Source organism: Felis catus, chromosome D2 (assembly GCF_018350175.1).
Source record: "Felis catus isolate Fca126 chromosome D2, F.catus_Fca126_mat1.0, whole genome shotgun sequence".
NCBI lineage: Eukaryota > Metazoa > Chordata > Mammalia > Carnivora > Felidae > Felis > Felis catus.
This window is the reverse complement of record NC_058378.1, coordinates 16,534,168-16,561,567: the sequence shown is the minus strand read 5'-3', so window position 1 is coordinate 16,561,567 and position 27,400 is coordinate 16,534,168. Positions and strand designations below refer to the sequence as shown.

Here is a 27,400-nt window from a genome sequence, read left to right as displayed (position 1 = left end):
TCCATCACCTGCCTGCAGGCCACGCCCTCGGAGACAGGGTCTTCCTATCTTTGCAGTCAGGCACAGGTACCCTTAGCATGTCTGTGCTGAGTTTTAATGGGCCCCACATAGCACAGATAAAGGAAAGAAAGAGGGAATGATTTTTTTTGAAGTAACACAAATCCCAGTAGAAATATTAAACTTACAAGTTGAAATATTTTTAGCGTTAATTTTTTCTTAAATGTACAGTAAAAGCTTGGATTGCGAGGAACTTGTTCTGCGAGCGTTCTGCAAGGCGAGCAAACGTTTCTAATACATTTTCACTTGATAAACCAGCGATGTCTCGCAATACGAGTAGCACGGGTCGCCAAATGTCACGTGATCACAACTGAGCCAATGGTTCTTGAAATTCGCTTTGATATACCAGTGCTTTGGATGACAAGCATGTTTCCGGAACAACTTATGCTCACAAACCAAGGCTTTACTGTATGCTGCTCTGTAGCTGTAAGATGTGCATTTCCTACATTGTGACCAATTGGATGAATAGCAGCTAAACCCATCATTATGATGAAATTACAGAAAATGTGTAGTTCCTTATTTTGATCAGATGGGAAATTGTTTCATTTCATAATTGAAGTTTGACCTCCGCTTCTGAGGAAGTGATCTCCTTTCTGGCAATGAAGGAGGTACACAGCCCCCCCCCCCCCCCAGCCCAATTTGAAGGGCGAGCTTGCTCCGAGATGCACAGCTTTCACTGGAGTTGATTCAGAGAGAGGTTTGGTGAAACCGGAGGAAGGGGTTTATCTCAGAGGCTCCTGTTCTTGTTTGAACAGCCTGCAGGGATTAACTTGTGGTTGGGTCTGAGCCAGAGAGATAAATGACACAGCCCTTGTGTGCTCGCATTCAGAGGGAGCTCTTGCCAAAATGGGACAAGGAAGGATTGTGTTCAAGAGAGTTCAGGACATCTTAATACAGCAGGATGATCCAGTCTGTGCTCAGGACTTTATGGAGAGCTATGAGCCAACCCTCCGGGGACACTAGCTCATCCTGAGTGTTTAATACCCAAGTGGCATCTACCAGGGGAAGCCATGCCCCTTGGGAACAATGCTGGGTGGGTCCCCCACCTCTTTTCTAACACAGATTTTTTTTTTAACAACCTCATGAACACAAAGGAAAGAAATCCACAAAAGGAAGGGGAAAGCACTAAATTTTATTAAAGTGGTTCTCAAAATTCAGATCCTGAATTTTCTAAAGCAGGAAAGTTTAGATGAAGGTTGAGCATGTCTCACAAATGTGCATATTGTTCTTCACACGCAATATAGGATTGCTCAACAATATCCAATTTCAGAGAACATAGTTAACATAAAGCCTTTTATGAGGAAAGTTATGAAAACACCTTTCAAACAACTTGCATCCCTGTATAATCCTGGTGTTCACTGGGCAGCCGGAGAGAGCCAGTTCAGGAAGTCGAGGGGCTTTTACCTTATGCAGGGGTTGGGTTATAAAGGTAAAGTTTAAGGGTGCAATTAAGCATATTTAAAATTGTGCTTGAAAATCTCTTAAATTGAGCATAAAATACAGTATACAAGGTTATATATACACATACATATATATATATATATATATATATATATACGTATATACATATATGTCTTTTCACTAATTTGAGTATGTAAGTGTACAATGCACAACACTAAATGGAATAATGCAATAATATAATACATAATGAGGTGTGGTTTTCCAGTATTTTTATTGCGTAAACAGTCACATGGAACACCCCTAGTCGCATGTATGGAGTTTATGAGTGTCACCTCGGGTTCCCAGCCCAGCCACCCTCTGCTCTGCTTTCTCCACGCATGCTAGCCGCGTTCACCCTTGCCTGTGTTATCCCGGAGTCCAGCCCTGCCCCAACCCAATTCTGAGTGCTCAGGGCGGACACTTACGTGCTCTCGTCCCTCCCCAGCTGAGAGTGAGTAGAGGTGGGGTTACCACCAAAGGGAGAGCTGGTCGCTCTGTCCAGGAATCCAGCAACGTGTTTCTGGGCACCATGGGGCCAAATGAGACCACGTGGGTTCGATATGGTCCCTCTCCACCCCCTCCCACCGTGCATGGACCGCAGTGAGTGACAGCATTGCCATTCTTCATTTTCAAGGAGTTTTCTCCTCTTGTTGTTGGCAGAAGGTAGATGGCAGACAGAATTGTACAATGCACATGGTGGAGGTCAGAAAACCCACAGGTCTGGGTTCACACAAAGGCGGACAATACCAGTCTCCAGAGATTCGACAACTGTGTCTGTACCAGGGACCGAGGCCACTCACCTTCATGTCTCTGGATCTCCACACCTGTCGCTGAGAACAAGCCAACAGGGGTTCCACCCACGTTATCTTCTGGTATTTAAACAAAAAAAATCTAGGGGCTCCTGGGATGGCTCAGTTGGTTGGCCATCCGACTCTTGATTTTGGCTCAGGTGGTGATCTCAAGGTTCATGGGATCAAGCCCCGAGTCGGGCTCTGAGCTGACAATGCAGAGCCTGCTTGGGATTCTCTCTCTTCCTCTCTCTCTGCCCTTCCCCTGCTCCCTCCCTCTCTCTCAAATAAGCATTAAAAAAAATAATAAAATAAACAAAATGAGTCTATTTTAACAATGCCTTAAAACCAACTCCCTGCTAAAACCTTAATAGGATTCTGAGGTGGTAACAGGGCCTTCCTAATGTTATCTGTAAAATCAAAAATAAGGCTTAGACTTCCCATTTTTTTCTTTTTCATTGTGGTCAGAAGGGTCACCATTCAACTCCCATATTTATGACGTGGCCTGTGATAAGGAGAGACTGCTCACTTATCTCTGAGGCGGATGACAGAAAAAGTATCGGGAAAAAGATACTGCGATCCCTCAACTGCCCAGCAACATGAGATGAAAATTACCCTTTAATCTGCAGCCTAGCAGGTCCTTCTTTCCATTAAACCTGAATCCCCGTTTTATTATAGACTTGGGCCAGTTATGTATGACTCACTGGGAAAGTGCATTTTATGATCTTGTCAGAAGAAATGGTTTCACTGGGATCATTTTAAGCCAATAATTTTATACCTACCTCCACCTAAATATCTAGGACATTAACTTATTAACCATTTTAGTGTCAAGCCTAATGCATTTTAAATACTTAAGACAAATACCAGGAAAGTACGGGGATCGGAGAATAGATTTTCTGTCAGCATTTAGTGCTTCTACGTATCAGGGGGATCAGTCTCCACGGATTTGCTGGGAAGGGGCTCCATTCTCTACCTTCTCCACGCATGGGGCTCTCCTTTTGTTGTACGGGAGGGAGAATGTGCACATGGGATGAAAGCCGGGTTGATTATTTCAGACCCAGGCTCATGTCTGTGTGACTGATGAGGTCCTGGCCCTCGGCCTGTGTGACAACATTGAAACCTTGTCCCCTCCTTGCAGCTCTGCTGGCCGGTCCTGGGATGTCCAGGCTGTGGTTGGTGTGTGTGTGTGTGTGTGTGTGTGTGTGTGTGTGTGTAGGCACTTATAGATCACTAATAATAACTCTTTCATTACAAAACCCACTGATCTTTTCCAGCCCTTCTGGCAGTGTCTACTCCTGCTGACTCCTTTGGAAACATTGTACATTTAATTCGCTTGCGTAGACCCTACCCTTCTGGGGTCCAGCTACTTCTCCAATGACTCCACTCTTATCTTTGCCGGCTCCTCTTTCTCTGCCCATCTAGGTTTTATCCCTTGGAACTCTGTCCCCAGCCACCTTTCCTTTTCATGCTACATGGCTAGTGTGTTAGGTAGAGTGATGGCCCTCAAGATGGTCACCCCTAACCCCCAGAACCTGTGAATATGTGATGCTACTGGGCAGAGGGACTTTGCAGAGGTGATTAAGAGACAGGGAGAGCTCCTGGATTATAAAGGAGGGCCAAATCTAATCATCAGAGCCTTTAAAAGCACACTGATGGCTGGCTTTGAGGAGGGAGGGAGAGGGCCAACAGCCGGGGAATGTGGACAACCACTAGGAGCTGAGCATTGCTTCTGGCTGACCGCTATCAGGGAAGGGGGGCACATCAGTCCCACAGACCTGGTTTCTACTGATAACCTTGATTTCATCCTGTGAGGCTCTGAGCGGAGAACCAGCTGAGCCACCACCAGCTAGAGACTCTCTACCTACAGAACTGTCAGGTAATACGTTTGTGTTGTCTTCAGCTGCTAAGGTCGTAACAACTTGCTTTAGCAGCCATAGCAAATGGAAACATTCATCCTGAAAGCTCTTCTACACTGTCACAGCTTCAACTAACCACGTTAAGGACAGCGAATCCCCGTTTTGCACCTTGCGGAATTCCTTACCCTCACAACCACCTTCTGTTGGGCAACTCTACTTGGATATCTTAAAGACGTGTCCAACTCTACCTGTTAGAAAGTGAACTAATTTTCTTTCCTCCCAAATCTTTTTCTGTCTCTGGTGTTCGCCAAGCCAGAGAGCGGGCTGTAGGCTAGATTCTTCCCTGCTTTACTGCTTGTGTGGTCTCACCTCCATCGGGTCTTTGTTGAGCTGTGACCGTCTCAAGGAGGGGCGCCTTGATCGCCCTGTTTCAGGTGGTGGCCCTCCCCCTGTTACACACGTTGTCTTTTTTTCACATCAGCCTCTGGTGTATCAAACTCACTTCTTTGCTTTTCCCTCCCCTCCATGTCTGATTTATTTTATTCATTCTATGTAACAAGCAGTAACACACTAGTTCCCAAACATCAGGCATCTCTCTACGCAGTTGTACAAATATCCACTTATTTAATACACATTTTTTCCCCACTGCTATATTTCTAGGTTCTAGACTAGTGCCCAGCATGTAGTAGTTGTTGAGTGAACAAACGAATGAATGAATTCAGCCGAAAGCTAAATCCTGTTCATTTTATTTCCCTACTGTCTTTTAGATCAGCCCACTTTGTCCATCCCACGAATGCATCCTGAGTCCAGTCCTTCTGCATTATAGCAGCAGTATTCAAGAGCTCCCCTTACGTGCCTTCCTTTCCCCTAGAACCCACTCTGCAGTGTAGCTGCAGGGAAATTGCCACATGCCTCTCACCCGCTCCCTCCTTCCTCACTCGCTAACCTTCAGCCAGCCTGAACGTTCAGTTTCCCAAATATGCCCTTTCTCCCTTTACTTCCAAGACCGTGCAGTGATTCCTCGCCCTGGGATGTGCCTCCTTGCCACCTGCCCTGTTCGCCATATTTCAGCTTAGTTGTTCTCCTCTGTGACACCTTCCTGACCTCCACCCATCTCCATCACGGGAAGTGCCTGTCTCTGTGCTCACTAGCTATTCTGTCTTGGCTTCTCTCCTTCTCTCCGCCTTCCCCACATATTCCCCCCCCCCCCCCCCCCCCCCGCTTCCAGCCCCGTGTGTAAAGACCTCGTTACCCCTGCCGTTCCTCGCTAGTTCACAAGGTCCTTGAGGCCATGGGCTGGGGCTCACGATCTACTTCAGCACCTAGTGCACCAGCTCGCACCTAGCTGGGACTCAGGACATACCCAGTGAATTGGCTTCCTGGGGCTTGGTGAGCCCAGGCCAGGCGACCTCACCAGCCAGAAGGGCACCTGTTCTGCCAGTGTTGATTTCCAGGCACAATTATATGTGTAAATGCATTTTCACTGTTCTGCCTTAGGACCCAATTTTTGAAAATTAGATTTTAAATGTCCCATCCTCCTCACTTACATCCCATGCTTCTAGACATTTAGCGCATAATTTAAAATGAAAGGCATAGAAAATTGGACTCATTTAGTTTACTCTACTTGAAATCCATGTTAGGCTATTTTTAAATTCTCATGGATCTTGTGCTCTTTAGGGTGTGTGTAAGAGGGAGGGAGGGAAGGGGAGAGGGAAGGAGGGAGGGAGGGAGGGAGGAGGGAAGGAAAGAAGGAGGGGAAGGAGGGAGAAGGGAAGGAAGACACTTGCTGTAAGCAGTTAGAGATGCACCATGTTATTATTATTGCACGGTTTTTTCTAACTATAATTTATTGTCAAGTTGGCTAACATACGGTGTGTACAATGTGCTCTTGGTTTTAGGGGTAGATTCCCGAGATTCATCGCTTACGTACAACACCCAGTGTCATCCCAACAAGTGCCCTTCTCAATGCCCATCACCCATTTTCCCCTCTTCCCTGCTCCCTATCAACCCTCAGTTTGTTCTCTGTATTTAAGAGTCTTTTATGGTTTGCCTCCCTCTCTGTTGCACTTTGTTTTAATAGGGTTTCGCATTAACATTGCCCCAAATACAGTTTCCAATGTCAAACGCTGAAGTTAAGACTCAGCCTCAACCTTGGCCGCGCTGTGTTCTCAATTGTGATGAGGTGCCAGCTTGCACTGTGGGTCACAAGTGGGGAGTCTCGACATTCTTTCCCCTGCTTTCCACATGTTTCCCCTGTCTCAGCCACGTCCACTGCAGACGGCGGGCAGGAGCTAATGAAGATGCTGGCATTGGCCGTGGGTGTAGACCCCCTGACTTCCAGACCCTGCTCTCCTAGGCACCACGCACACAGGTGGGCTCAGGCGCCCCCTTCATCCCCGGTCCTGAATCCCCATCCTCACATTAGGAGTGGGCGCAGAACCTTCCGCTCTCGCATGTATTCCTCTACCAAGCTCTCTGTACCCCTTGGGCGTGTGGTGGAGACACCATGCCACTGGTGGTGCCGAATGTTCACGCCGAAGTTGAACCCGTAAGGCACCAGTGACCCCTCCTGTCTCCTAACGCGTGGCCCACGGCTGGCCCTGGCTTTCCCCAGGGAGGCCCAAAAGCCCGCCGCCTGTGCCCATTGTTTCCCCACGTGTCATTCTCTGCTTTATGGAGCGTCGTGAGACTCAGCGGCATCGCCAGGAAAGCGAAATCAAACACACGTTGTGATAGAGCTAATAGACAATGTAACAAATGCCGAGGGGAGCCCACTGTGGGGTGCCGTTCTCCTGAGAGTTGAAATCTAAGGGAGGGACAGAAAAATAAAACCAGAAAAAAAAAAAAAAAACCCACCACCAACACCAACAACAGGTAAATGAACCCGTAAAGAAAATTAACGACAGGATTTTGTGAGGCCTAGGAAGGCAACAATCAAGAATCCGAGAGAAGATAATCAGGGGGGGAAGCAGCCAATGCCTGTGGGGAAGGAGCTCTCCCACATGTAAGCTGAAGCTTAAGTATAGCAAAATCACCTCTACACAGGCGGCAGGGGAGTGCCAGGCACAGGGTGGCGAGAGAGCCTGTATGGAGAGGACGAGGACAGGTCAGGGGGTGCCGGATGTGAGGGGTGGATGGGGAGACCGGGGCAGGGACCATGCAGCCCCCCTGCGTGTTTTGTGGAGAGCTTTAGATTTGGTTCCCAGGGCAAAAGGAAGCCAGCGCAGGGTGTTCAGCAAGGTTTTGTGGCCTCTCTCTCACGAGAAGGGCCATCGTAGAAAGGTTGGGAATCTCAGGCTCCTTCCCTGTTGGGGGCCTGGCGGAGCGGCCCTGGAGAAGACAGGACTAATAGTTTCTACAGAATTCTGCAATTCTAATTCCCCTCTGCTGAGTGGAAATAGAAAACACAATGGCCGGATGTGCCAAACCTCTGCCCCTTCGAAGCGCAGCCAGGGTGGGCACCCTCGCCCCCCTCTCCCACCCCCCTGATAAGCACCCAGTATTGCCTGCCTCCCTGATGCCTCTCCCGGCAAGGTGCCGCCCGGGAGCCTCCTACCACGAGGCGCTGCCTGGGCTGTGGAAGATCTAGGATTATGTTCCCTGGCGGCTGTTTTGATAAGGCTGAAACTCAGCTCTTTCATAATGTCGTGTTCATTGCTGATAAGGCTTGTCTTTTTCTTTTCCCTTGTCCATTATGGAATTAACGGCACATGTTGGTGAGAGCAGGCTCATCACTTATACATGTGGGGCTGGGGCAAAGATACAGCACGAGGCACACATACCGTGTATCTGAATGTTCAGAGCTCTAAATCTGCCTGGTAAATGGCCGAGTATTGCAGGTTCTATTGTCCTAAGTTGCGGCTTTGAAGTATAAGTTTTATTATTATTCAGGTACGGTAAGGCCACCAGGTCAGGAGATGACTGTCCTTGAAAAGAGAGTTTGTAACTCATAGGTTCCCAGGGGAGGGACACACCACACCCTGGGGGCCCCATGGGAAAGCACGGGGCTCAGTCAGGAGGCAGAAGGACGGAGGGGAAATGTGGGCAAGAGACTTTATTTTGAGGGGCAAGGAACAGGTGCATCAGGGCACACAGGCTGAGGACTAGTTAGTTCGAATCATTCCAGGACTCCAGAGCATCGGGCTGTCCTCAGTTGTCTGGTACCTGGCCCTGGGTGACAAGGGCCGGGGGATGGTGGCCCCGAGTGAGAGCTGGATGAAGAAGGTGGCTCTGGATTGGTTGGTTTTCACACGAAAGGCTTCGTCTCAGGCGATGTGTTCACTATCTCGGGTGGTCCTTCCAGGATCAGCAAAGCTCATAACATATGGAATTATTGACTCACGGTGTTGTGTATCTGTAACTTCTATAACATTGCATATCAATTAGACTTTCATTAAAAGATTAATAAATCAAATAAATAAGTAGCCATGAACTGTAAGAAAATAAAAATATGATTAGTGCCCTTGGCAAATATAACTTCTTAATGGTTGGAGACCAGGTATGGATTTAGAATTCTTGGATCCCTTGGATTCTGTGCCAGAAAGCTGACTGCAGGACGGTTGGCCATGGCCCCCAGTCCCCCGCTTGAGGACTGGCTCCTTTCTTTGTCATCTCTGTCATCCGTCAACCATAAGCACCACACACACAAGACTAAAGACACACTAGCTTGCATGTCCAAGCTCTGTCCACCCCTTTGTGGTGAGGCTTGAGTGTGCTACCACATCCCCTTCTGGAAGGAGGGATGGGCTTCCTCTGGATGCTGAGTGTGCTGGAGGGAGACAGCCCTCAGCTCTCAGTCTCTTTGGGGATTGCTGGGGATGCCAAGGTTCATGCCTGGACCCAGCACCCAGTCAATGCAGGGGCATAAAGGCCTGGTCCATCATTACAGCCTGGAACAACTCTGGAGGACTGCCTGGCTCCGGAGCCCCCGTAGGTTGGGCTGAGGCATTTGTCAGGGCTGTGCTGCAGCCCAGCAATCCTGCTCCTCTCTGAACTCCCACAGGCTCTGAGCTGAAGAGCACTCCTCCATAAACATCTAGCTCACTTAGCACCCCCTCTCGCAGCCAATCTCCTTACACCCTCCCCTGCTGACCACCAGCCTCCCAGCCTCCCAGGGCCCCTTGGGCTTAGGGATCCCTGGGACGCCGGTGCTGGATACCCTGAGGACACTAAGTTGGGGGAGAGGCTTGCCTGAGTTTAAGAAGTGGGCCCAGGGACATTTGGGTGGGGAAATTCCAGCGTCCTGGGTCCCAAGAGCACAGATAGGAACTGCAAGGGTTGTGGCCCCCTGGCCCTGTGGGGAGGGGCTGTGTGGAGAGGCCCAGAATGGGGTCTCTCGGCTCTAGGCCCCTCCTGCGTAGGTCGTAGGGCAATCCTGGACTGAAGAGTTTCGGAAGATGAATGGCTTTGGGCAGAAGCAAGAGGCTTCACTCAGGTATTTTCCTGGGAGATTTTATACTGTGTGATCTTTCCCACCCGGCACGCGTTTGTCATGTTTTCTCTCTGTTAATTTTCTCAACGGCCTGGCTTCGCCGCCATGCGTGGGCTGGGTGTTGAAGGAAAGGAGAGGCACACGGGCTTGCATCTGGCCCTCTGTGAACACTCGGTCCACGAGCAGCAGATGCGTGGTCCTGCGTGGCTGGTCGCGGGGCCATGTGGGGGTGACGGGAAGTATCTGGACGTGGGCACCGCGTGTGCGTGTATGTGTGGGGAGGGTTGTCCCTAGGAGGAAGGAACCTCAGAGTCAGCTAAACGCATACTTTTGTGAAACTGTCCCCAAATGGAAAATGTTCCCGTCTCACCAGGTGGCTCAGTGTGACCCATCTGGCCTTTCCCCCCCTTGTTACGGAAAAGGTTTGAGACAATATGTCAACAACAAAACTGTAGGTAGGAACTTAGATTTTTAATTCGCAGATATATTTGAAACATTTTTAAACGTTTATTTACTTTTGAGAGAGAGAGAGAGAGGGCGAGCGCACGAGCGAGGGAGGGGCAGAGAGAGAGGGAGACAGAGGATCCAAAGCAGGCTCCACACTGTTATTGCAGAGCCTGGGTCGGGGGCTCCAGCTCACAAACCGCACCTCATGCCCTGAGCAGAAATCAAAAGGCAGATGTGTGATGGACTGAGCCACCCCAGCGCCCCAAATTCACAGATATTTTATCTCCTTGGGGATGTCTTATTGAGACGCCTGAGTCTGCCTGCTCCTTTCGGCATCTGGGCACGGTGGGGAGAGGCTGGAGGTGCTGCGAGCTGGATCCTCCGGGCTGAGCGTGCCTTGGAGGTGGGTACTATCTACTGGTTGGTAAAAGGCATGGCCTCCATTCAGAGCCTTGAACGGAACCACACCCAGGGGGAGGGATCACCGGGCAGTGGTGGCTGCTAGCTGGCCCTTACGTAGACAAAAAAGCCAGTTCACTTTTGGCCGCCCTCACAGCCTGCAGGAGGTAGTTGTCCCCACGTAACCCAGGTTCATCCGGATTTGTGCTGTTCTGGTGCCCGCCAGCTAGGACGGACAAGGCACAGGAAGGGCAGGGAGTTGGTGCCTCTGTGTTGCAGGAGGCGTTGTTGATGTCTTGGTGTTTATTGTATTTTATTGTTTTTATAGGTATGAATCACCTTAATCTCTATAATAACACAATGAGATAGGCATGTTAAGGTCCCATCAAAAAGACAAAAGCCTGGGGGTGCCTGGGTGGCTCATTTGGTTAAGTGACTTCAGCTCAGGTCATGATCTCATGGTTCCTGGGTTTGAGCCCCGCGTCGGGCTCTGGGCTGACAGCTCAGAGCCTGGAGTCTGCTTTGGATTCTGTGTCTTCCTCTTTCTCTGCCCCTTCCCTGCTCATGCCCTCTCTTTCTCTCTCTCTCTCTCTCTCTCAAAAATAAATAAACATTAAAAACTTTTTTTAATTAAAAAAAAAGAAAGATGAAAATCTGAAGCACAGAGTGGGTAAGTGTCTTGACCAAGGACACACAGCTAATACATGGCTTAGCTAATGTTCACCTTGGCAGTCTGAATCCAGAATCTATGCCATCAACCACTGTATATCATGGAGTCATGGAAATATGGATGTCTTAATTTTCTCTCACGGTGAGCCAACCTGTGCAATCAAATCCTATGCTTGAAATTACCTTCCTGGTTTTCCACCAGAAATTTTCTTTTTCTTTCTTTTTTTTTTTTTTTATTTCACGAGTAGAACCCAGTGATTCATCACTTACATATAACACCCAGTGCTCGTCCCAATAAAGGGCTCTCTTTAATGTCCATCCCCCATCTAACCCATCCCTCCCCGCCAACACCTCTCCAGCGACCCTCAGTTTGTTCTCTGTCTTTAAGAACCTCTTACGGCTTGCCTGATGACTTGGTATTTAAACACGGGAGTTTTGCCATCTTCTCTGTTTATTTCATTCCTCTGGCACCTGCCCCTCTCGTCCCCATGTGCTCTGTTTTGTTTGTAATAGAAACTGAAGTGTGTCCGTAGATTCATTTCTTTCTCAGCTCGTAGGTCCTCTTTTCCGGGGAGGCTGTGCGGCCCTCTCTCTCCCCGTCAGCCTGGATTGCATCTGTCTCTCTCCTGCACCCTCGCCTGAGTCGTTCTTTGATGACCTCAGGTGCTTGGCGTCCTGATAATCTGTTCTGATTTCTGTCTCCTTATCAGGTTGAGAACATAAACGGCATCATCTTCCTTGTGCTTCCCCAGCGGCTGGCACAGCACCCGGCCTGTGCTGGTGTTGCAAGACATACTGGGCACCTTCTCTGAGCTCAGGACTGCGCTAGGCACTAAGGGCTCAAAGAAAAGAAAACCCTGGAGCACCCGGGTGGCTCAGTCAGTTGAGCATCTGACTTTTGATTTCGGCTTAGGTCATGATTCTAGGGTTGTGGGATTGAGCCCTGCATCAGGCTCTGCGCTGAGCGTGGAACCTGCTTAAGATTCTCTCTCACTAGGGGCGCCTGGGTGGCTCAGTCGGTTAAGTGTCCGACTTCAGCTCAGGTCATGATCTCACAGTTGGTGAGTTCAAGCCCCATGTCAGGCTCTGTGCCGACAGATCAGAGCCTGGAGCCTGCTTCGGATTCTGTGTCTCCCTCTCTCTCTCCCTCTGCCCCTCTCCCCTGCTGTCTCGCTCACTCTCTCAAATATAATAAAAAAAGAAGATAGAATCCATGAGGATCGGCCATGTCCCACATGAACTTGGATGGCTATAGGAAGGTCTGAAAGGTCTGGAAGGCTGCAAGAGGCAAGAGCACCATGGGAAAGAGGGGGTTCAGGGCAAGCAATCAGAGTCCTGTAGCCCAGAGAGCATTTCGGTGGGCGGAAAGGCAGAAAACATTTGAGGAGAGTGTTCCAGGCAGAGGAAACAGAGCCAAGATGTAGGTCTAGGAGTCAGACAAAGCAGTGCATTGGGTCAAGACACCACCGTGGAGATGGGGTGGGAGGGCACCCGGATGCTGGACCCGGGGGCTCTGAAGCTGCGGGACTCTGTCCTTCCCCCTTCCCTGTTAGCCCATGTTGGCTTTGTCCTCTCACTGTGCCTAAACTGTGGCTGCAGGCAGCATCCAGCCCTCGTGTTTCAGCTTTGGCTATGGAGAGGGCAGGTCCTCTTCAGCCAGTGCACGTTTGAAAACTCGGGAGCGAGGAGCCACTTGGTTCATACGAATGTGTCTTCCACCCGGGACAGACAGCTAAGAGTGGGTATGCCGGCAAGGGGCCGAGTTGAGGATGGTGAGCACCCCGGAAGGGAAGGGTGCCGGGCAATCCCTCTGCTAGAGGTGGTGAGCGTTGGTTGATATGCTATGGGACTGGGGAGCAGTTGGTGTTAAAAGCATTCCCTCTGTATCCCCACGCCTCCCTGCCAAGATCTGCTGGGTGCAAGGGGCGGGCCATAAGTGGGGTGGCTGCTTAGTTACTTCTCAAGACGGCTGACAGGGGCACAGCCAACATGGAGACCCATGTAGCTGGGGGTCAGATTGGCTTCAAAGGGTTGCCATTCCTTGCCCTTGAGCACAATCTGAGTTCTGCTGCCCACGTTCCGGGATCTCGCTTCCAAGGGTGATAACCCAGGTCAGACCTAGGGTAGAGCACCTAGGGTTTCAAACAGAGAGATGCCAGGTTCAAATATTTAACAGTTATGTATGGAACTATGTAGCCTCTGTGTTACAGGGAAAAGTAAATTCTTCTGTGAAATGTAGAATGCCTTCGGGGGAAATTCGTCAATTATGTTTCATGACAATTGGGCAGTAGGATTATGTATTTGAGAACATATAGACTTTGTCATAAAACTGAAGTGGGTTGGGGCGCCTGGGTAGCTCACTCAGTTGAGCATCTGTCTTCAGCTCAGGTCATGATCTCATGGTATGTGGGTTCGAGCCCCACGTCGGGCTCTGTGCTGACAGCTCAGAGCCTGGAGCCTGCTTCAGCTTCTGTGTCTCCTTCTCTCTCTGCCCTTCCCACCCCCCAACTCATGTTCTCTCTCTCTCTCTCTCTCAAAACTAAACATTAAAAAAACCCAACAAATGAACTGGATCTGAATTTTTTATTTACTCCTTGAATTAACTTCCCACAGCCTCAGTCTCCCTATCCTCAAAAGGGATTTATTTAGAGAGTTATTGTAAATGAGATCACACACACACGGCCATCATGCCAGCACCTTGTGTGAACTCACTTTCCTTAGCTCAAGAAGATCAAATGTGGATTTGGGCTTTTTTTTTTTAATGTTTTTATTTATTTTTGAGACAGAGAGAGACAGAGCATGAGCAGGGGAGGGGCAGAGAGAGGGGGAGACACAGAATCCGAAGCAGGCCCCAGGCTCTGAGCTGTCAGCACAGAGCCCGACGCAGGGCTCGAACTCACGGACTGCGAGATCATGACCTGAGCTGAAGTCGGACGCTTCACTGACTGAGCCACCCATGCGCCCCTGGGCTTTTTCTTCAAACACAGATTAAGAAAATAGTATTCCGTTTTGAAAACCAAGCCCCACATTCTATTCCTTGTTCTGTCTGTCAAAAAGAGGGGAAGTAAATCATGTGTGCATGTGGCACGTGCATGTGTGTGTGCATGTTTGAGGGAAGTGAGGAGAAGGAAAAAGAAGAGTGTATGTTCTCAAATGTACACTACTAGGCAATGCAAATAAATAGACATTTTAAACAGTTTTTAAAATATCACAGGGGCCCCCCGGGTGGCTCAGTAGCTTAAGAGTTCAACTCTTGATTTTGGCTCAGGTTATGATCTCGTGGTTTGAGTTTGAGCCCCAAGTCAGGCTCTGTGCTGACAGCCTGGAGCCTGCTCGGGATTCTGTCTCCCTCTCTCTGCCCCTCCCCTGCTCATTCTCTCTCTCTCGCTCTCAAACAAATAAAACTTAATTTTTTTTTTTTTTAAATATTCCAAATGGATGTTCAGGTCAGAACTCTTTCAATTACATGTGCTAGAAAGCTAAAGGCAAACCACAGCCCACAAAGGTCTGTCTGCAGGGAGAGCTGGGAAGAGTGGAATTGTCTTTTCATTTGGTAGAAACATTTGGCTGGCGAGGACATGTGCATGGGGGGCTGTGGCGCGAGGTGCTGGGAGCTGATACTGTTACCTTTTTTTCCTGACCTGCTTCCCATACCACGCCTACTTGGTTTTCCTTCTTGCCATTGCATTGTGCTGATTTATTAGGCTGTGTGCTTCTAGGGCACCGGCAGATTGCGTGCAGGAGCAGGTCTGAACTGGGAAAGTGAGAATTACTGTATCAGATGATACCCAATTAACTCGTGACAAGCACAGCAGGTGAACCTGGAACTCGGGCTTTATCTTTTATGTAGCAGAATCAGTCACTGTATATTAAAACGTTTTTTAAACCTCATGGAGCTTAGCTACTCATTTCTCCTTTCTTCCCACCTGCCCGCCATCTCTTCCCATATACGCAGGGGTGGTTTTTACAGACTTGAGTGTCAAAATGGACAAGTCCCTGAGATGCGCTCTGAGTTCAAGGGCAGTGGGTCGGGGCTCCCTGAGGCAGCCATGGGGCATCTGGGCAGCCAAAGCCACACGCCATCAGGCAGAGCTAAATAGTGCAAGCGGCAGCGTAAACATAACTTCAGAATAATTAGTTTTACTTTCTTTGTGGGCACCTGAGTCCCATGATGATGCTCTAGCTCTGAAAAAGCTTTTCCATCCCCTGACCTTTGGTGCCTCTGCCAGTGAGGTTATTATAACACAACATTCTCACTCAGATTCCCCCAAGGGGAACGTCTGGATGAAGGAGTTCATCTCCGCATCCACTTCCAGGTGTGGCTATGACATTGGCAGTGGAAGGTCGGATCCTGCGCCCTTGGACCTGCCCATGTCCTGCAGACACCCTGTCTTCCTTTGGCGTGGGATCATGTACCCCATCGACTAATCTTAATGTAAGCTCAGGGAAAAAATGATTCGGAAATTAATGGGAAAGTAAAATAATATGACTTTAAATGCCCGATATTCCAAAACACAAATCTTGTTTTCTGTGCAACTGCTGTTTCAGATTATCCATGCCTCCCCTGGCTTCAGCCAGCATGGAAAATCCTTCAAGATCTCTACTTCATTCACTTCCGCAGGGAGTCATTTTTTAACCCCCTCAAGCGGGGCGGCATCTCTTCGGTGATTCTCCCAGAATGAGTGCTGCTTTAAGTTTCCACCACTGAACTGAACAACCTGCTTTTATTCATCATGCATTTATGTCACCGAACCTGGTGTTCTTCAGGCAAAGGGCAGCGTCAGATTCAACTCTGCAGCCATAGTGACCAATGCACAGCCGGGCACATTTAAGAAACTCTGGATGGATATAAGAATGAGAGTCAGGCACACCCCCAAAGAGAAGTCTGCTCTCTGGTACCATTTATTAATTCTGTCAGATCCATATCTGGTCATTTTTCTTCTCCCTGCAAATCTCTTATGGACATCAGAGGAAAAGAGAAAAAGAGAGAAATTAACAACAGCACTGAATAATGACCTGCCAATGAGAAGTGAATCCATTGCTAATTTAGTGATGGTGTATTTATTTGGTTCCAACCCTAGGGAATTGACCATAACCACTCTAAGACCCAGGTGGGATTGTATCCTGTTTAACTCAGGAACCCGCTCTTGAGATTCAGTTTAAATGACTACCACACATCGTGGTAACAGAAAAATCCTGTAAATAAACAAACTTACACATGCAAATAAAAATCTGTTTGTGAAACCACATGAAGTTGTTATCTTATTATTAGGAGTGAAGCAACATGAATATAATAACAGAAAACTGTTAATCATTTTTCTCGTCTCAACCTACTATGAAACCACCTATATATGAATATATATTTATATTACAAAATGGTAATTTATTTTAAGCAAATATGTTATCAGCCTTCTTCCGTACAGTTTATATGCAATCAGGTTTCCGTTTGTTGATGGCTGTTTTCTGCAATTGCCTGTGCTCTTTGTAACTCTGACTTCTTACGGCATCTTTGTACTGTCTTAATTTACTCTGTCTCTGAACACCTGCTCCATTTTGTTGGTGGCTAAAATTTCGCATGCGTTTATTCAATGTGCATTTTCTGAGCCCTTGTGTCATTTAAAATGGAAGTCACGGGTTCCCTAACAATGGGCTCTGGGACATTCCCTCACTGGCTGTGTGACTTTGGTCCTACTGTCCCTCTGCTACCTATATAAAATAAGGATAAGGATAGAGCTGCTCTGTAGGTACCTAATTATAAATTAATTTATAATTTAATAAATTATATTTTATATTTTAATAATATATATAATTAATTATATTTTATAATTTAATAAATTATATTTAAATTTAATATTTAGAACAAGGTGTTTAGAACAGTACCTGCCACCCAAGAAGTTCTCAAGGATATCATTATATCATTGATATCATTACCTTGGTATCGCGTTTTCTGCACAGTGAGTTTCCAATGTGACAAGATCACTCTGGTATCAGCAGGGACTCATGGCTGGTGTTTCCGTCTTGCCCTCCAGTGTAAAGCTTGACTTGCGCTTCATATCATGGATTCTGCCATCTTTCAAGGTCCTAGACAATACTGTTCCATCCCACGTATCAAGACAATCAAGCTGCAAGTCCATTTTTCTGTGTCGTTGACTTCCCTGGGTCTTTGTTAGCTCGATGTTACCACTTCATCTCCGTGCATGGTTTAATTACTCAAATAAACACATTCTTCATTCACTCAAGTAGAATAATACTTTAGATATTTCACAATTTCTCAGAATTCAGCAATTTCTCTTTTGCCTTTCACTTCTTCCTTTTGGAGGATTTTACTCACGGGAGCTGATTGTGTCTACATTGATCCTTGAATAATGATCTTCGAAATCTGATGACTTCTTTCTGTAAACCAAGGTCAAGCCTTGTGTTACTAGAATTATTATGTTAATTGAAAATTCCAAGGAAATGGCAAATGTTAGACAAAATTTGTGATTAATGCTAAACTGATGGGGTGCCTTCGGCTTCCATTTTCAAATTTGAGGTCATACTGTGCTGATCTCATGATGCTGTCTTTATTGATTGAGGGTGGTGGGGCTGAAGTTCTTTATAGTCAAATGCTTCACTCAATCTGATAGCAAGTCATTTCCTGTACTACTATCGTGACAAATATTGCTGTCCCTTTATTATGCAAAGAAAAGATACAATGCACAGAAAACCTCCTTAGATTTGTTTTCCACTTAACATTCTCTTACCTTCCTTGTTTACACTGTAAAGGATATTGCTGGATAACGCGGTAATATTTTTTCATCAGACTCATTGGGACATTTTTGGATCATCAGTTATCATGAAGATTTATGGAAAATGTTGCTGTGCTCTCCAGGGGGAAGTCAACGTTAGAGTCTGGCCCCCAGCTCTCTCGGTGTCCCTTGATGGCATGTCTCTTTCAGATTTAAATAGTGCCTGGCGTGAAGTAGGACCCGGGTTAAATTCCTGAAACGTTGATTTGTGTTTGTACCGTGCACTCTGCTAAATGTTTTCACAGATTTACCGCATTTAATTATCAATCAGTTTTTGTTTAATTGGATTCATTAAATTAATTATATGAATCCCATTCTGATAATATTGCCTGAACCTGGAAACCAGATCCGCTCAGCAAATGGAGCAGAGGGGAGGCATTTGTGCATTTTCCCTATAGTGGTCAGCCTCCTTCAGCCATCCTTGGTTCCTGGAAGCTGGCCTCAATACCACTACCACCCTTTTGGTCTCTGCTCTAAGACCCGGTTAGAAAAGGAAGGGAAGAAAAGATGAGCTCTATTCTCAATGCATCTGGGGCATATTATTTAGGAAGTTAAAAACTTAAACTCCCTGTCTACAGTCCTGGCTTCTCTGGAAGGTTACTTGTCAACCTAGTGAAAATGTGTGCAAGGAATTTTAGGCTGGCTGGCTGGGAGATGGGTCAGGATCCAGTATTTCAATGCAACATCCTTTTCGGATGGTGGCCTCCAGGCAAGGGGAAAGGCTCATCAAACTGCCTGGGTGTTCCTGTGTGGGTCCTAACTACCATAGTTATTTCTGAAGAGAAGCATGAATATGGTATATACCCGGATTATTTTTAAACATAAGAATATGGCTTTCTTGTCCTTGAGGGAGGTGCTGTGAATTTTTGTCCTTTGGAGGAAAGGTGGCATCACAATGTAATTGTAGTTACATATGATCACCGCGGGCTTCTTAAGTTACTCTCACTCTGTCAGTGACAGCATCTAGTCTCGTCGCTTCACACACCAGTGCCTTGCAAATGTCCATCGGCACGCCAGACCTTTTCTCGACTCACATAGCCAACTTCATACTTGACATCGCCACCGGATGGCTCATAAACTCAACTTTATCAGATCCAAAATTGGACTCTTTTTAAGCTTCTCAATTGCTTTTATCGCTTCCAGCTTATTGAGGTATAATTGACAAATAAAATTGTGTAAGATATTTAAAGTATACAACGTGATGATTTGATACATGTATGCGTTGTGAAAGAAGCCCTCCCCCACCTCCATCTGGTTAATTAACACATCCACACATATTTGACTTTTTTTTTTTTTTTTTTTTTTGGTGAGAACATTTAAGTTCTACTCTCAGCAAATTTCAGTCTGAGATTGAACTCTTGCTCATCTCCCCAAACTGGTTTCACCTGCATTCTTTCTCCCTCGCTTCATGGCAACTCTGTCTTCCAGTGGTTCAGGGCAAAAACCCTGTAGTCATTCGCGATGGGTCTCTTTTTCACACTCCTGAATTCAATGTATCAGGCACTCCTGCTGCCTCTGTCCTTAAAATATATCTAAAACCTGCCTCTTATCACCAACTCCTGAGACACCATGGCCTCAGTCCCGCCCCGTCCCCTTGTCCCGGATGATCGCTCTAATCTCCCTGTGTCTCTCTGCTTCTCTCGTGTCTTCCTAGAGTCTATTCTCAACAGAGAAGCCATGAGCCAGTTTGTGGCCTTTCTTCTCCAGTGTTTTCCCATTTCGTTCAGGGCACGCAAAATCCTGACACGGCTTTCCAGTAACTACCGCTATGTGATGAATCATCCACAGACCTAATCACTCAGAGCCATTTATTGTGTGTACAAATTCTGAGAGTCAGGCATTTAGACCTAGAGCAGCAGAAATGGCTGGTCTCTGTTTCCTGATGTCTGGGTCCCTCAGACTCTATGGCTCAAATTATCTGAAAGCTTGCTCACTCACATATCTGGCTGTAAGTTGAGACCTTCACCTGGGCTGTCAGCCAGAACACCTGTGAATGGCCTCTCCATGTAGCTTGGGCTACCTCACAACATGGTTGGCTGGGTTCCCAGTAGGGAGAACCAGGCAGAAGCTGGACCCTAGCCTCAGAAGTTAAAGAGCATCCTTCCTGCCATTCTCCATTGGTTGTAATGTCATAACCTGTTCAGATTCAAGAGGAGGGAGACAGATTTCACTGCTTGATGGGGAGTGGCCAAGTTCTGGACTAGTGTGTGGGACCAGGAATATGACTGTGGCCATGTGCTGGAAATGTGATCTGCCACAGGGGCCTACATGATTGGAGGTGGCCTATTTCTCTGCCTTACTCTTTTTCCCAGAGAACATCTCCAGATTTTACTGGAGGACTCACATATGTTCCTGCCCTAGAATCTTTAGACTGGCTGTTCCTTCCGTTTACTGTGCTCCTCCCAGTATGGCTGCTTATGTGCTCCTCTCCGCCCTCTTCATGCTTTAACTCAAATGTCACCTTCCCAGTGGTGCCTGACCACTCTGCTGCCCCGTTCTGATCCCCTTCTCTTGCTTTGTAGTACTTACTACCTTCTAAGTATTCTATGGAACTTTTATGTTAATTATTACCTGCCCCTACCAGAATTAAGTATTACATAAGCAGGAATCTTTATTGCTTCTGTTCACTAGTTTACCCCCTGGGCTTAGAACAGCGCATGGCACAAAATAAGTATAGAATGTGAAACAGAGCATTTCTGGTTGGGACATTCTGAGTTTTTGCAGTACTTGCTCCAGAAGAACCAGTGAGCAGATCTCAGCTACATGGAACCATATCACCACAACTTATTCCCCATGCTAGCATAGTATCTGCCACATAGTAGGTGCTGAAAATAAATATTTAGCTAATTTATTTGGAGAAAAAACTCGACACAGCTTAACTTGTAAATGAGACTGACATAAATCAACACGATAGGACACCAACTTAAATAGTTGCTTTCATTGCGTACATTTCTGTTTTTATCTATTATGAACTGATGAACCAGAACTTTTGTTTTAGTTTCTGGATAAATATTTGGTTTCTTTTTGAGGAATTTCAAGGTACGTTTTCCAGTTCCAAATATACCCTTTGTCCCTCACCCTTGCACATACATGTTGGCAAAAATAAGATCCCGAGAGCCCTCTAGGCAGAGGCTCAGGCAATAGGACTTCTGCTTTCCACATCCCCCAACTTTAGAGTGTCATGCATGAATTACCTTTGAGAATAAAGGGTGAAGTGAAAATAATAATAGGGGTGCCTGGGTGGCTCAGTCGGTTGAGCATCCGACTTCAGCTCAGGTCACGATCTCACAGTCTGTGAGTTTGAGCCCCACATCGGGCTCTGTTGTGACAGCTCAGAGCCTGGAGCCTGCTTCGGATTCTGTGTCTCCCTCTCTGTCTGCCCCTCCCCTGCTCATGCTCTGTCTCTCTCTCTCTCTCAAAAATAAATAAAAACGTTAAAAAAAATTAAAAAAAAATAATAAAGTCCACCTTAGCAATAACAGTGATGATAGAAATGGCAATAACATCAATGACAGCTGCCATCTGTTGGGGGCTTCTCTGCTGCCACCTGCTCTTCTGGGCACTTCATATTCACATCTCCGTCAGCGGTCACCTTCAGAGGAAGGCACGTTCGTTCCCCAGAGGAGGAAACAGGCCACCAGGGCTTGCCCCAAAATGTACCAAGTTTCTTTTTATTGGTAAAGTGCCTCTTTGATCCACGGGAGGAATAACAATCATCTGTTCCTTCAACATTTGGTGATTACGAGGCTCTGAGTTTCTCTCGAGGAGCCCGCTGATCTCCCAGCTTTGGAAGCCAAGCCTCTGATGTCAGCTACTGTCAGGATCACGTTTCCATGCGTTCCTCAGTTAAAGGGGCCGCAATCCCATGCTACCGCTGGTGAGGTTTTTTTGCTTCGTCCATAGGACGGGACTTGTTCCTCTTTCTGGTCTTTTCTTCATACTCTGCACCCAAGCTCTTGGCCACCAGGTGGGAAAGGGGAAAACGCACAGAACATAGCGGCTTCCATTCCAGACACCAAATGAGCTGTCTTGCCAGATGCCACGCGCAGCATGGTGACCTTGCCCCCTGGCTTCATCTCCGGCAGAGATGCTGAAGGCCTCAGACCATTTCCAGCACCTCGCTCCAGGCAGCCGCCTCAGTGCATTCGAGTGTTTTCCAAACCTAGGATGTGATCATCGCTATTGGCCTGACGGCGATCCTTTGGGTTTTTGGCTTTTAGTCGAGCATTTTTGGGCTGTGTTCAATCTTTGCGTACAATTGCATCAACTTCGGGTTTTTGTTTTGCAGAAACGAGTGTGAAGGAGAATACTACGAAGTACATGGAAATCCTTGAGGATAAACTGCGTAGGTAAGGAGAAGAATTTCTACGTTACAGACTCCATGGTTCATCTGGATTCTTAATTGTAAAGGGAATTTAGTGAGAGCAGAGAAAAAGGCTAGCCCATTTGTGGAATGAGTTGACAAAGAAAAAACACACCCAAAGGAGCCCTTGGAGTCCTCTAAGAGGATTGAAGCAGGTGCCATATAAACATCTCCTAGCCCTTTTCTCCTCTTTATAAAAAGTAAATAGATTAAGATGTTTTAAAAGTGGGGGAGATCACAAGTTAGTTTCCATGTTCCATAGGAAGAATCTTCTTTGCCATGTTAAATTCCAAATTCATGCCTTGGTCTGTTTTTTTGTTTTTTTTTTTTTTAATTCTTTTCTTTTTAATGTCTGAAGTGGATTTCGACCCAGCTTATACACGTTTTGGAACAATGTAAGAAATACATATCTGAGGTTCTGTTTTGAATCCCGAATCAAAACCAGCGTGAAAATTTGTGGTCGCTTTTTTTTTTTTAAACCCAATTAGGAATTGAGATTTGAGAAACATTATGGATGTTGCAGCGTGTCAAGATGTTTCTCATTTTTGTGGATGTGTGCTCATGAAAATAAATCCCAGCCACCAGGATCTGTTCCTAATTAAGGAAACAAGTATGAGAATGTAATGTGTACTTTCTTCCCTGGGAGTCACTTAGCTTTATGGAGACCGTTTTGCTACTATTTTGGAAATTGGTAAATAACTCTTTAAATACACTATGCCTTAAAACTTTGTCAGCTGAGATAATGCCATCGGCAAAATACTTCTCCCTTAAGGGATTCTGGGAGGGGCTGCCTTGCTGAGTTCAGTTCTGCAGGGCAAGGAAGGTACTATGGGATTTGTTCCAAAGCTTGCAAAACAAGTTCTTCCAACCACTGACTGATAGCTCCCTGCCTCCAGACATGGAGAGGCTACGACCAAGGTAGTAGGTAGTGTGGGGTTAAGGAGGGCATGCAGGTATGGGCATCCTCGAAGGAAATGTCTCCCCTCCTTGGAAAGGAGGATATTCATCTGGGTCAGGTGCACTGCTCTGAGTCCAGCCTCCCCTCCCCAGCACGTTCCAAGGCACGTTTCAGCACATGCCTTGTTGATCTTATCCGGCTACCATGTTTAGCCATAATCACCACACATATTGTTCGTTCCGCTAGGTTACTGGGCAGCAGGTTGGAATTGTAGGAGCTTGGGCGTTGGTAGAGAGACGCCCATTTAAAATGCAGCTTTACAGGGGTACCTGGGTGGCTCAGCTGGTTAAGCGTCCCACTTTGGCTCAGCTCACGATCTCACGGTTTGTCAGATCGAGCCCCAAGTCCGGTTCTGTGCTGACAGCTCAGAGCCTGCAGCCTGCTTCACATTCTGTGTCTCCTTCTCTCTCTGCCCTTGTCTTGATTGTGCATTCTCTCTCTCTCTCCCTCTCTCAAAAAGAAAGAAATAAACATTAAAAAAAAAAAGTAAAATAAAATGCAGCTCTGCAGTTTATCCAATTCCCTCACCTCCAGTCAACATTCACCGTCAGCCTCTGTAGCTGTAAAGCTAAAGGAAGGTACCTGTCCTCTGGAGTTAAGGTGTGGGTTTTACCCAACAGCAGGGAAAAAGCCCTCACCTAGGTGGCAGTCAGAAAATTTTAGTTCCCTTCTCCTTCTGCTGCTCCTGACCTTCTCTCGCCTCTTCACCGGAACTGAGTGAACAGACATGCCCAGAACTCATCCTTTTCCCTCCAAGCCAGCTCCCCTGCTTTGTATCCGGCCCAGAGAACGGCCCATCACCCACCTGGACCAGTCCTGGGACCTGAACCTGGCTGCCTGTGGGGCATCACCAACTCAAACTCACTCCCCGGGCCCTCACCTCCCCCTTGGAGTCACAGAGTCCCCTGAGTCCTGCCAGGCGGGCCCCTTTTGTGTCCTCAAGCCCACCTCCCCCTCCCCCTGCTAGTATGGGTCTGTCTTCTCCCACTGAAGGACCATAGTAGCCACTTTTTGATTTTCTGTTTTGTGTTGCCCTTCCCACTCCATTCTCCAAGTGGTCTTGAGTGAGCATCTTAAAATACAAATTTGGTCATTGCACATCCCTCTCATCTTAAGGATGAAGCCTGAGGATAAAGTGTGGCTCCTCACTCTTCCAAGTGGCCTCTGTGTGTCCTTCAGCAGCAGGATCTGTCGTCACCCTGCCACTGTCCTACTCGTACTGATTCTCTTGTGTTTCTCAATGCTACTGTGCATTTTTTCTGGTGGAGACACTAATTTAGACAGGGAAATGGTCAAGGGAAGTTATCCGGGGAAGTATTAGGTTCAGGCGTGGGAAATTACTGATATTAGATCACATTGACCTAAGGAGTCTCAACCCAATATGTAGGGATTTGAAGTCATCTTCAGGAGGGTCAGAAGCTCTGGCCTGAGACTGGCCAGTGTCCTCGCCATGGCACGCTGGCATATTGGGCACACTGGCTCTCACCGCCCCCTCCCGTTGCAGGTGCACCAGTGGCTGCCCCCCCTCCCCACCCACCCCAGCCTCCACACCAACTCTGCCTCTAGCTCCACTCCAGCTTTGCCCTTGCTCTACCCGCCCCCCCACCCTGCTCTGCCCCGCCCCCCCGCTCTGCCCCGCCCCTCCTCTACTCTGCCTCTGCTCTGCCCCCTGCTCTGCCCCCTCTCTGCCTCCTCTCCGCCCCCTGCTCCGCCCCCTTTCTGTCTCCGCTCCGCCCCCTCTCTGCCTGTGCTCCGCCCCCTCTCTGCCTCTGCTCCGCCCCCACTCTGTCCCACCCTCCCTTCGTTTGTCTACATCTTTTCATCCTTCACGTTTTGGGTGTCTCCTCTTTGAAGACTTCCATGACTCCCGAAGACTCCCAAAATGTGCTTTTGCCCTGAACTCTTTGCTTTCAAAGTGCTTAACAACAGGTAGTGCAGATGTCTGCCTTGTTCAGAATGTGTCCACCGTGATCTGACGGCGCTGAACAGTGTTAAGGGTACCCAACAAATACTTGGTGAGTTAATGGCTGAGTGAATGCAACGAATTTATAGGCACCGCAGTCCCATCTTCCGTCATCTTCTGCCTCTCTCCCTGCCTCTCCGGCCATGTGGACACGGGACTCACATACATTCGTCACTTAGGCTCCTTGAGCAGCCTCAAATGACCAGAGTGGTAGCTGCCCCATCCTAACAGCCTGCTTCTCGAGGGCCCTTTACTTTGCTCTTTCAAGCTGTCAGGAGGCCTGGCGCAGATCTGTTTGAACTGGCGTCACAGCAACACTGGACTGGGAGGGAAAGCGGCAAGCGGCAGGCAGAGTAGCAGGCAGAGAGGCTGGGTGCATCTCCAGGTGTGCGCAGGTGCCTCAGAGCAGGAGGCCAGACTGGGTGCTGGGGAAGTGTGGTCACGTCAAGCTCTCGCCCTCCTGCAACGGAAGCGTCCTCCCCACCGGGCCTGAGGAGTGATCCTGTACAGTCCCGGTTCTTTCCCCGGAGAACCGACGTCTTGAAACACAAAACCAGTTGTCGGGGTCCGAAGCGGTTTGTGTCTGGGTGGCCGCTCAGTGAATACTGCAGGATGTTGACCAAAGCAAAGCAATAGTTGCTGACAGAAGTCTTTGTTACTTACTCCAACCATCTGTAGCATCTCTTGGTCTTACCGGGATTTCAAAGTGAAAGTGGCTGAGAACTGAATAGATAGCTCATTTCCCATTAGAACGTATAGAATTTATGACCCGTGCAACAGCGAGATTTGGATCTGGCCAGTCATGATCTGGGAGACAAGTCTAAATGACAGTATCTTTGTTACCATCTGAGTTTACGCTGAGACGAAAGAGGTTGGGCTCAAGGTCCCATTCTCTATCAAGAAAGTCAAGTGAATAAGGAAGTTAGGAAGTATCCGATTCTATCGGCTGTTCAAAGGGATACCTGCGTAGGACAAAACACAAAACAGACAAATGTTAAATGGGGGCTTTTAGTATATATTCAAACAAATATTTGCCTTTTAATGATCTGAGTTAAAGAAAAAAGAAAAGAAATTCCCTTCTAAATTTGAGTGCTTATAAAAATTCAGAAGGCTTTTCTTCAAAATGTGGTTTTAACCATGGTTTTGTGTGCTATCAGTTTTTTTAAATTTTTTAATTAAAAAAAATTTTTAATGTTTATTTATTTTTGAGAGAGAGAGACAGAGTGCAAGTGGGGGAGGGGGAGAGAGAGAGAGAGACAGAATCTGAAGCAGGCTCCAGGCTCTGAGCTGTCAGCACAGAGCCTGACACGGGGCTCGAACTCACCAACTCACCAACCATGAGATCATGGCCTGAGCAGAAACCGAGAGTCAGACACCTAACCAACTGAGCTACCCATGCACTCCATTATCAAACTATGTTAAAGCTGCAAAATATTTAAGGGCACCTGGATACCTCAGTCAGTTAAGCGTCCAACTTCAGCTCAGGTCACGATCTCACGGTTTGTGGGTTTGAGCCCCGAGTCGGGCTCTGTGCTGACAGCTCAGAGCCTGGAGCCTGCTTTGTATTCTGTGTCTCCCTCTCTCTCTGCCCCTCCCCTGCTCATACTCTGTTTCTCTCTCTCTCTCAAAAATAAACAAACAAACAAACAAAAAAAGCTGCAAAATATTTGATGCACTTTAAAGTATATCAATTATGCTATTTTACATCCTCAGGATACCTATTCAGTCAAGTATAATTGTAAATAGATAGTGAAGTTATATATTTGTAAATTACATCCATAGGCTCTATTTCATATAACGTATGTGAGAATAAATATAGACATATATAAATATACATGGATATGTACACATACATGTATAAACACACAAACTTGCAATTGAGAAATAAACATATTTCATAATTATTCTACTTATTTTGAAAATTCTCTTTTAGTAACAATGCATTGACTGGAAGTCTATGGATCAGAAAGAGGTAACATTCTCTCCTTTAATATCTAACCTTACTATCAGGGAGTGACTTAGGCACTGGGGAGAATACGGCTTACCATTTCTGTATGTCGGCAAAAGGCAGAGACCCCCAACATTCCTCTGGCAAATACACCTTGTTCTCCACAAGAAAATGAACTGATGAAAAAAATAATCTGAGTTATAAGTTAGATGCAGGTACATTCCTATTTCCCCTCGTACAAAGGAGAGATACTATTTGAGGATTTTTCCTTGCTCACGTGTTTCACGGATGTT

General features: G+C 47.1%; 1 protein-coding gene across 6 annotated transcripts in view; it reads left to right on the top strand.

Annotated features, from left to right (window-relative positions):
- The window catches only part of DISC1 (DISC1 scaffold protein), a 369,472-nt gene that overhangs the window by 257,014 nt on the left and 85,058 nt on the right, over window positions 1-27,400 (top strand). For all 6 annotated transcript variants that reach the window (XM_019813074.3, XM_045039941.1, XM_003993922.5 and 3 more), the window contains one exon: window positions 22,164-22,224. In XM_019813074.3, coding sequence (XP_019668633.3) covers window positions 22,164-22,224 — 61 coding nt within the window. The remainder of the gene's footprint in view (window positions 1-22,163; window positions 22,225-27,400) is intronic.